Source organism: Sinocyclocheilus rhinocerous, unplaced genomic scaffold (assembly GCF_001515625.1).
Source record: "Sinocyclocheilus rhinocerous isolate Xijiao unplaced genomic scaffold, SAMN03320098_v1.1 scaffold203, whole genome shotgun sequence".
Lineage (NCBI taxonomy): Eukaryota > Metazoa > Chordata > Actinopteri > Cypriniformes > Cyprinidae > Sinocyclocheilus > Sinocyclocheilus rhinocerous.
The window spans coordinates 576503-587397 of NW_015644353.1; the positions used below are offsets into that span (position 1 = coordinate 576503).

Below are 10895 nucleotides of genomic sequence, written 5' to 3' on the forward strand. Positions count from 1 at the left end.
ATTTATATTATATTTTTAAATGTTATTTTATATCAACTTTTATTTTTATATTTTCAGTTTTCAATATAATTTTAGTTTACGTTTTAGTAATTTTTGTACTTGCGCTTAAACTTATTCTTCTCGTTTTTATTTACATTTCGCAAGTTTAAGTTTTTCATCTGATATTTATATTTTATTTTATTTTGATTTTATTTCATTTACCTTTTTTATTTTTTGTAATATTTTTGTTAACAATAACAACTGCCTGGTGCAATGTGCCATTTTTGAATCTTAATGCAAAAACAAATGAGATTTCAGAGCTTCAGAAGAAAAGAAAATTATTAGCAAATGAAGGGTTGATTTTCCTTCTGTTCATCACATAAATCTATCATATGACTTCAGAAATATCGGTATATACCATAAAAGTCATACGTACTACTGTTATGGTTTTTACAAAGACAAAATTTCTCTTTTCGTGGTTTTTGTGAAACAAAATAACAGCATGCATGTTTGAAATGTCATGCCGGTGAGTTATTGACTCTTTGAAACGAATCTCTTACATGCACGATTTGCTCCTGAGTGTCGAACTCTTTGCTGCAGCTCTCCCAGTGACAGTTGGTCTCGTAAATGGCCTCTGGTTCAGGTTTCTCCTCCTTATCAAGATCATCTCTGCCTTCCAGTAAACCCAGAAGAGGATCCTGCAGAACACAGCGCAGGAGCTCATGTCAGAACAACGTAAACATGGACCCATTTTACTGCAACCGAAATCTGGAGGATGTGAATCCATTACTCAAGCATTAGACAATGTTCTGAACTTTACCTGGGTTCCTGTTGAGGATGGACTCGCCACGTCTCCCTCCGAATGCTCCTCCAGGCTCTTGATGTTAATGCTGTTCATCACGCTGCCCAGAACAGGCTCTGTCTTCAGCTGGAGACACACACAGCGGGGTCATTATAATTAACTAAAACTAAAAATATTAAAACATTTTGTTAATTGAAATAAAGATAAAATAAAATAAATATTAGATGAAAAACTTATTTCTAATTTTCATTTAAATTAGGATGAAGCACTAAAATGACTAACTGAAAAAAAATGATAAAATTGCTAAAACGGAAATAAGAACAAACCTAAATAGTAATGTAAAAAAAAAGCAAAACCACATAACAAAATTACCAATTTGCATTTTAAGTTATTAAATACAATTTTTTTTTTTTTCTTTTACAAAATAACTAAATGAATGACTAAATAAATAAATAAAAACTAAAACTGAAAAAAAAATAATTAAAACTAATTAGTGATATTTAAAAATAAAGACTAATGAAAATGATAAAAGCACAGCAAAATTGTTACAATTATAAATAAAAACTAAAACTGAAAAAAAATAAAATAAAATCAAACCAAAAAAGTAATATTAAAAAAATAATAAAATAATCTGGCAAAATCACACATTACAAATTGTCAAAAACTAAAATTACTAACTGGAAAAAAATTAAAAACTACATTTGAACTAAAACTGAAATAAAAATAAATCAAACATAATAGGATAAAAAAAAAAAAAAAGAATAAAAATTTTATTTTTGTTCAAGCACTAAAATTACTAACTGGGAAAAAAACCTAAATATGAAGCTAAAACTGAAATAAACATAAATCAAACCTAAATAGGATTTTAAATAGAAACTAATAAAAATGGCAAAAACAAAGTTTCTAATTTTCCTTTAGTTTAAGATGAAGCACTGAAATTACTAACTAGAAAAAAACAACTAAATTTGACCTAAAACTGAAATAAACATAAATCAAACCTAAATAGTAGGATAAAAAAACGAATAAAAATGACAAAAGCACATAATGCTAAATATTTTTAGTAAGTTTAAGCTGAAGCACTAAAATGACTCATTGGAAATAAAATAAATAAAAACTAAAAATGACAAAAGCGCATAACAAAATTACTAAGCACTAAAATTACTAACTGAAAATACAATAAATAAAGACTAAAACTGAACTAACACTGAAATAAAAAGTTAAACCTAAGAGTTCGAACCCACTTCAAAAGCACATAATGCTAAATATTTTAGTTAAGTTTAAGCTGAAGCACTAAAATGACTCATTGGAAATAAAATAAATAAAAACTAAAAATGACAAAAGCGCATAACAAAATTACTAAGCACTAAAATTACTAACTGAAAATACAATAAATAAAGACTAAAACTGAACTAACACTGAAATAAAAAGTTAAACCTAAGAGTTCGAACCCACTTTTTTGCAAAAACATTTTTTCTTCCTTTTTAAATCTCATATCACATCGGAAAGGCATTTAATTTCAATACAAATTAAGAAAATAATTAAAAAGTTGAAAATAAAGTATGGGGTAGGGTTAGGGAGGGCTTTATTGTCCCAATGCATCCATTTAATAATCTGAATTAAAATTATAATTTACACTCAATACGTTATTATTACGTACTGAGGTGCAGATAATTGCCACTATTTGCAATAAGTAGTATATATAGCAGAAAATCTTGCAATTTGCACTTAGTGTAAATAGCATCTATTGGCAAAATAGCCACTGCCAATTTAAAATATTAAGAAAAACTATAATAATACTAAATGTGTGTGTGGACTCACGTGTGTGTGTTTGGCCGGAGCGTGGAGTCTGGGGCATGATGCAGCGAGAGAGCCATACATGTTCCCCTGCGGTCTGCAAGAGTAGTTCATGGAGCTGGAGAAACCCAACGACGGACTGAAAACAGAAACAACCCACATTAATGGATCAGAGTCAGCTGCGAGCGCGAGGGATATCCAGGGTTCCTGCGCGGTCTGGAAAAGTGTGGGAAAATATTTGCATTTCCAGACTTTTGCCCCCATTTAGTTTTTTATAACAGAAAATTAAGAATTTAATGAAAATAAGTTTATCATACAAGAAGTGTGGTTTCATGGCAGCTGTTTAGTGAACGTCAAACACGACTGAATGAATTCAAGGTGCACTTTTTAATGTGTTTTGCTTTTTGGGTTTCTTCTCATGATATTCTTAGCACTGTATGACATAACCTCGAGGACCTTTGCAAAAATAAAAAATATACAGACTTATGTGCGCATGAGAAACCATTAAACTTAGCATATTGTAGCGTCTGGACCAATCAAACACACAATATATATTTTGTTAGCTATATTTAACAAATACTCTGTAACACCCCTCAGTTAACAAGCCATATGAGGACCTATGGACCCTTCCCCCGAAATGCGTAACACCTCAGGAAAGCAGAACAGGCCTCTGGTTCCATGGCAACCAACGCTGATATCACTGGGTTTATTGCCTAGAGGAATGCGAAGCAGGGAAAATCGATTAATTATTCATATTTCCCCGTGAGCTGATTCGCTACAATATGCACACTGAGCCACCTGTTGTGCCATCAGTCCATGCGTTAAAGAGACCTAAGGCCTTGAAATATGGCATACTGCCCTAACAAAAGCCACATTTTGAACACCTTTTTTTTTTACAGACCCTTGAACTTTGCAAATAGGACAATGCACAAATCTGTATCATGCCATCAGCCCATTTCATGGTTTTTCTGCTGCTAAATTGGACATTATGCCTCGATATTAGAGGTAGTACCATAAGGAAAGCCACATTTTGAGCAAGTAGATCTCTTATTAATTCATGTGCATCCATGCTCTCACTGTATTCATAGTAAGACGGCAGTGATGCACGAAGGAAATCGGTTATATAAAACTAGAAATTGTAATGCGCAAGCACGAGAAAAATTCCCAAGCACATATGAATAGTTTCTCGAGGGCACAAAAAAAAGAAAAAAGCTTCTTGTGTGCATTTATTTTTTATTCATTTTTTATTTTTAAAAATAAAAATATTTACAGACAATAATATTTGTGACACTGGAGCACAAAATTGACCCTTATGACTGGTTTTGTGCTCCAGGGTCACATATACCAAATATAAAGCTGAGAATAGTGCTGTATGAACCATTTGTTTTAAATACAGTCCGAAGATCTGCTGAGAGGTTTGGAAATTTGAGTCTGGAAAAGTATGGAATTTTGAAACGGAAAATGTGTAGAACCCTGGGAATATGAGTGTGTGAATGAAGTGTTAATGATGAATGTCCACCTCATGCCTCCCACAGACAGATGCCCGTATGAGCTGGCAGCGTTCGGCCCGCAGCGCGAGTTCACAAACGCCACCAGAGAGTTGGGCGAGGTGCGGATGACCGTCTGCAGGTCCACGCTGGCGTCAGACAGCGGCGAGATGGACAGAGCACGCTTCTTACTCAGCTTCAGCATGGAGCGAGGCGTCGAGAAACAAGACGCTGAGAGACCAGAGAGAGAGAGAGACCAGATAAAGACCACATTTAACATTTCTTTTTAAAGATTTATTTTTGGCGTTAACATTTAACTTATGTGATTCTTGAGCACAAAAGCAGTGTTAAGTCGCTGGGGTATATTTGAAGCAATAGCCAACAATACATTGTATGGGTCAAAATTATCCATTTTTCTTTTATGCCAAAAATCATTAGGATATTAAGTAAAGATCATGTTCCATGAAGATATTTTGTAAATTTCCTACCGTAAATATATCAAAACTTAATGTTTGATTAGTAATATGCATTGCTAAGAACTTCATTTGGACAACTTTAAAGATGATTTTCTCAATATTTAGATTTTTTTGCACCCTCAGATTCCAGATTTTCAAATAGTTGTATCTCAGCCAAATATTGTCCTATCCTAACAAACCATACATCAATGGAAAGCTTATTTATTCAGCTTTCAGATGATGCATAAATCTCAATTTCAAAACATTTACACTTAAGAGGTTCTGTTAGTTAGCATGCATTAGATACCATCAACTAACGCTGAGCAATTTTATTGCATTTTAAATTAAAGTAGTCAATGTATTGTGAATATACATTAATTAACAACGGGCAATAGAATATGTATCAAATTTATTTAGAATATTTATAAAACCCTAAACATTTAGATAAGGGGTTTCCAATCAGGGTTTGTGAGTTTATGAAAAACTAATCATTAATTAAATCATAAAAATATAAAATTAAAATGAATAGACAACCAAAATTAAACTCTTACATTTTTCAAATTTAGTTTGGATGAAATTAACCATAAAAATGTAAAATTAAAACATAAATAATAAAAAAATAAATAAAAACAACCAAAATTAACCAATTACACTTTTAAAATTTCAAATTGGATACATTTATTTTTGTTAATGCAAGATTTGTAGAATTGGAATTGTGAGTTGTTTAAAAGCTAACAATAAAAAAAAAAAGATTAAAAATAATAAAATTAAAATAAATAAAATAAATAAACTGTAATAAATAAATTAACTTTAATGCAGGGTTTGTGAGCTGATTAAAAGCTAATAATCTAAATAAATAAATATATTAAAATTCAAAACAAATCAAAATAGACAAAAAAAAAACTTTTTAGTTCATTAAATATTTTATTATTTACCTGCATGTCACATTATTATTATTATTAAAGTACCTGCCAAAAGTTTGGAAACATTACAATTATTAATGATTTTGAAATAAATATCTTCTGCTCATCAAGGCTGAATTTATTTGATCAAAATAAAGTAGAAAAAACACCAATATTGTCAAATATTATTACAAATTAAAAAAAAAAAGTTTTCAATTTTAATATAATATAAAATGTAATGTTATTCCTGTGAGGCAAAGCAGAATTTTCTTCATCATTACTCCAGTTTTCAGTGTCACATGATCTTTTAGAAATCGTTACGATTTATTTGACTCTCAAGAAACATTTCTGATTATTATCAATGTTGAAAACAATTTTGCTGCTTCCTATTTTGTGTGGAAATGGTGATACACTTTATTTTTCAGGATTTTTTTAAAAATAGAAAGTTTAATGAACAGTATTTATTTGCATTTATCAAATACATTAATTAAATTTGTTAAAATGACTAACTGAAAAAAAAAATTATAAAATTGCTAAAACAGAAATAAAATCAAACCTAAATATTAATGTAAAAAAAAAGCAAATCCACATAACAAAATGATCAATTACCATTTTAAGTTATTAAATACAAAATATTTTTTTATTTTTTACAAAATAAATAACGAACTAAATGACTAAATAAATAAATAAAAACTAAAATTGAACTAAAACTGAAAAAAATAAAATAAAATCAAACCCAAATAGTAATATATATATAAAAAATAATAATAATAATCTGGCAAAATCACACATTACAAATTGTCATTCAATTGTTAAAAACTAAAATTACTAACTGGAAAAAAATTTAAAACTACATTTGAACTAAAACTGAAATAAAAATAAATCAAACATAAATAGTAGTATTAAAAAAAAGAATAAAAATATAAAAATATAATAGTACTTTTTTCATTTATTTTAAATTAAGCACTAAGATTACTAACTGGGAAAAAACCTAAATATGAGCTAAAACCGAAATAAACATATATCAAACCTAAATAGGATTTTAAATAGAAACTAATAAAAATGGCAAAAACAAAGTTTCTAATTTTTCTTTAGTTTAGGATGAAGCACTGAACTTACTAACTGGAAAAAACTAATTTTAACTACAACTGAAATAAAAATAAATCAAACCTAAATAGTAGGATAAAAAAAACTAATAAAAATGACAAAAGCACATAAAGTTACATATTTTTGTTAAGTTTAAGTTGAAGCACTAAAATTACTATAATAATCTATAAAAACTAAAAATGACAAAAGCACATAACAAAATGACTAAGCACTAAAATTACTAACTGAAAATACAATAAATAAAGACTAAAACTGAACTATCACTGAAATAAAAAGTTAAACCTAAGTAGTGGTATATCAATAAAAAAAATCAGAAGTGCGTAACAAATGACTAAAAATGTAACTAAAATTAAAATGAAAACAAAGTATAAAAACAGCTAATTTAAAACAAAGTGTCTGTTTACACTAAGTGCAAATAATGTATTATTATATATATATAATGTATTTATTAAATATAAATAATTTTAAATGTCTTCACTCACTTTTTATCACTTTCATACATGATGAATAAAATTATAAATTTTAAATCTTATTCAAATGTTTGAGTGGTATCATCGTTTCCACAAAAATATTAAGCAGCAAAACTGTTTTCAGCATTGATGATAATCAGAAATGTTTATTGAGCAGCAAATCAGCATATTATTATGATTTCTGAAGATCATGTGACACTGAAACAGATTTATAAAGGTTTCTCCTAAAATAAAGTTGTCATGTTTTAGAAATGCTAAACGGGTCGGATCATGTTGAAGTCGAGTGAAGGGTTTACAGTGACGGACTGTGATGGAGTTTGTCGTCTCACCGTCTCCTGATGCCATGTGTTCAGATCCCGGCTGGTTATGCGTGAGGTTGTGATGAGATCCCATCATGCTCTGGTTACAGTAGGGGGCGCCGCTGACACCTAAAACAACAACAACAACAACACTGTTATTGCTTTTAACACTAGTGTTCATTACGTCAACGAAAACTATGACGAAAAATATCGACAAGCTTTTTTCCCGTGACTAAGACAAGACGACAATAAGGTCAATAAACGATAACTATGACCAGTGTTGGGGAAAGTTACTTTTAAAAGTAATGTGTTACAATGTTGCGTTACTCCATAAAAAGTAACTAATTACGTTACTTAGTTACTTTTTATGGAAAGTAATGTGACCCACGACACTGACTATGACTATATCAACATGCAATTTCGTTGATGAAAAAAGACGAGACTAAAATGCATAAAAAAAATGTAAACTTTACCAAAAACCTCTTATTTTCGTCAAAAAAAAAAAGCAAAAAAAAAAACTGCTCAACACTCCTCTACTACACGAGCTTTCATGAGTGCGGTTGCCAGATACCGTTTAAATCCCCGAATCAGAGCTTCGCTGTTACAAGGATACATTTTCTGCTCTGTGTTTCGCTTATTTTATGCAATATGGCAACCATGCGCACGCGCTCACTCCTCATTGCAGAGTTTAGCGATCTAAATAAAATTGTCACTAAGCCAGTCTGTGTTCTATCATCTCGACTGTATTGTTTGAGATTGTTGTTTCTGAATAAATGCACTTACTCAACCGCTGTTGTTTTAATAGAGAAATAGGTTATTGCAATTTGGAATTATTGTGGAATTACTAGGAATTTTACTGTTAATATTTTTTGTTTGTTTTACCAGTTTTCACAATGTAGACAGAGAGAGTGCATAAGTCTTTGATATTAATTTATATAATAAATAGCCTATAATAAATCAGTACGCTAGATGAGGTAAAATACACCATGTATGAGTCCCACATTGATTTGTGTTACCTGAAATTTTTATATTATAATCTTTACGATTATAATTTTGAGCAAAAATAATTTTTTTATCAGTTTAACCATTATACAGCATGATGAAAATGTGACTAAGATTTCATCGACTACAGCTAGATTAAAATGCTCAGACATTTCGTTGACTTAAACTTGACTAAACAAAAACAGGACAAAGTTGACTAAATATAATAATGTACATTTGAGTAAGACTAAGACTAAATTAAAAATGGCTGCCAAAAATAATACTGCTGTACGGTTAATTAATAATAATCTTATTGCTAAAATGACTTTTTTCTTTGACTAAAACTATACTAAAATGTTGAGACTTTTACCCCCGGTTTCATAGACAAGGCTTAAGCCTAGTCCTAGACTAAAATGCATGTCTGGGCTATTTCAACTGAAAGAAACTTGCACTTATTGATCTTAAAATATGTCAGATTCATTGTTTTGTCTCAAGATGCACGCTAGTAATGTTTTTATCTATGTCATATTTATAAAAGCTACTTAAATGTCCTAACTGAACTATGGCCAAATACTGGCTTAACCTAAGCCCTGTCTGTGAAACCGGGCCTTAGTCGACTAAAACTAAATAGGATAAGGTTGACTAAAACTAGCAAGGACATTTAACACGGGACTAAGACTAAGAGTAAAATTGAAAATAGCTGACAAAATTAATACTTTATAAAGCGGATAGTTCCGGTGCTTGATTCTGATTGGCTGAGCCGCGTTCGAAGCTGTTGTAAATGACTCTACAAAGTAACATACACCTTTGTTTACGTTTGTGTGTTGCTCGGCAACCACTTTGTTGCAACCACAACTGTTTCTGAGGAGCTACATTGTTTGGTGGAAGAATACTGTTTTTATTAATATCATTACACTTTATTTGCTCTGTTTTATTCTGTGAAACCTTACTATGTATATGGAATAACCGTTTTATAAAAGCAATAACCCCCGTGAAGCCGTGGTTTACAGTGAATTTATAACAGCTAACTCCGCTTCACGTCGTACCTAACAACGCCCCTTAGCTGTTATAAATTCACTGTAAACCACGGCTTCTCAGGGGTTATTGCATTAATTTAACACACACTTCATTTCCTCAGACTCTCAGAATTCAGACTCAGTTAATGTGAGACTCCTCATCTGCGTCTGATGAGTGAATGATAATGACGAGCGCTCACTCTCAGGCGGAGGCATCCCGCGGTGTCCCATCATGCCATGCGGCGGCCGCATGTAGGGGTCCATACAGGCTCCTGGGGTCATGGAGGGGTTAAACATCTCTCTGCTGTCGGGTGGCACCTCGCTGTAGAGCGATCGCACTGACCGAGCCAGTCTGCACACACAAACACATGCACTATTAATTATTATACAGATTTTTTTTTTTTTTAATTATACATACACACATACTTCAATTAATTGTTATATATACAAAATAAAATATATTAATACAAATAAATACATGCATATAGTGAAAGTGACGTGACATGTGGCCAAGTATGGTAACCCATACCCGGAATTAGTGCTCTGCATTTATCCCATCCAAATGCACACGCACACACAGAGCAGTGAACACACACACACACACACACAGCAAATTATTATTTTACTTACACTAAGTTAATTATTTAATAATCAATATTGAATAATTAAATTATTATACTTATATATATACAGTGGGTACGGAAAGTATTCAGACCCCCTTAAATTTTTCACTCTTTGTTATATTGCAGCCATTTGCTAAAATCATTTAAGTTAATTTTTTTTCCTAATCATACTTTCCGTACCCACTGTATATATATGTGTAAATAATATATACATGTCTATTTTATATTAAAAATTACAGTATATAAAGAGAGTAGAAGAAAAATTATAAGTATGTTTAATTCATATAGACTTAAAGTACATCTAAATTAAAGTACATCTAAAATGTATTTTTTTAAATACACACATATACAGAAGTAAATATAGAAATAGGGCTAATACATACATACATAGATGGATACAATATATATTTTATAAAAACATCTATATCTCTTATCTTTTAAATTAAAAAAGTATAAGTATGCATATGCTTTAATTAGTACATGTATAATATAAATAAATTATAGTAATATAATCAATATATAATATAATATAATATAATATAAAAGCGTCTGCTAAATGACTAAATGTAAGTGTCACTATATGAGCACTAGTACTAAAGATAATTGACTTGGTACTAAATAATGTGGAGAACATTAGTGAGGGTTTATTGTGATTCCTCCATAGGGCCACTAAGAGGCGCCACTTCCTTCAGCTTTTCTTCAGAGTACCACCAAGGAAAGACTAGAAACACATCATTGGGAATCCCCAACATTCCTCCACTTTCCTCTTTCTCCACCTTCCCATATTGATCCGCTTTTCCCATCTCTTCTGTCTGTCTGTCTGTGGTGATGAGATGTAGAGTGGTGTTCAGTGACGGTGGTCTCTGTAATTCCACTGAACGCTGTGTGTGTGAGTGAGTGTGTGTGTGTGTGTGTGTGTGAGTGAGTTTGTGAGCGTGTGTTTGTGTGTGTGTGTGCGTGTGGGTGAGTGTGTGTGTGTG

General features: G+C 31.0%; 1 protein-coding gene across 1 annotated transcript in view; it reads right to left on the bottom strand.

The window, feature by feature from the left end:
• The window catches only part of LOC107758178 (zinc finger protein GLI1-like), a 90422-nt gene that overhangs the window by 22796 nt on the left and 56731 nt on the right, over positions 1–10895 (bottom strand). Inside the window, exons 3-8 of the mRNA XM_016575852.1 lie at positions 9493–9644; positions 7326–7424; positions 4095–4293; positions 2600–2714; positions 800–907; positions 540–677 (exon numbers count right to left, since the gene is read on the bottom strand). Of these exons, the coding sequence (XP_016431338.1) occupies positions 540–677; positions 800–907; positions 2600–2714; positions 4095–4293; positions 7326–7424; positions 9493–9644 (811 nt within the window). The remainder of the gene's footprint in view (positions 1–539; positions 678–799; positions 908–2599; positions 2715–4094; positions 4294–7325; positions 7425–9492; positions 9645–10895) is intronic.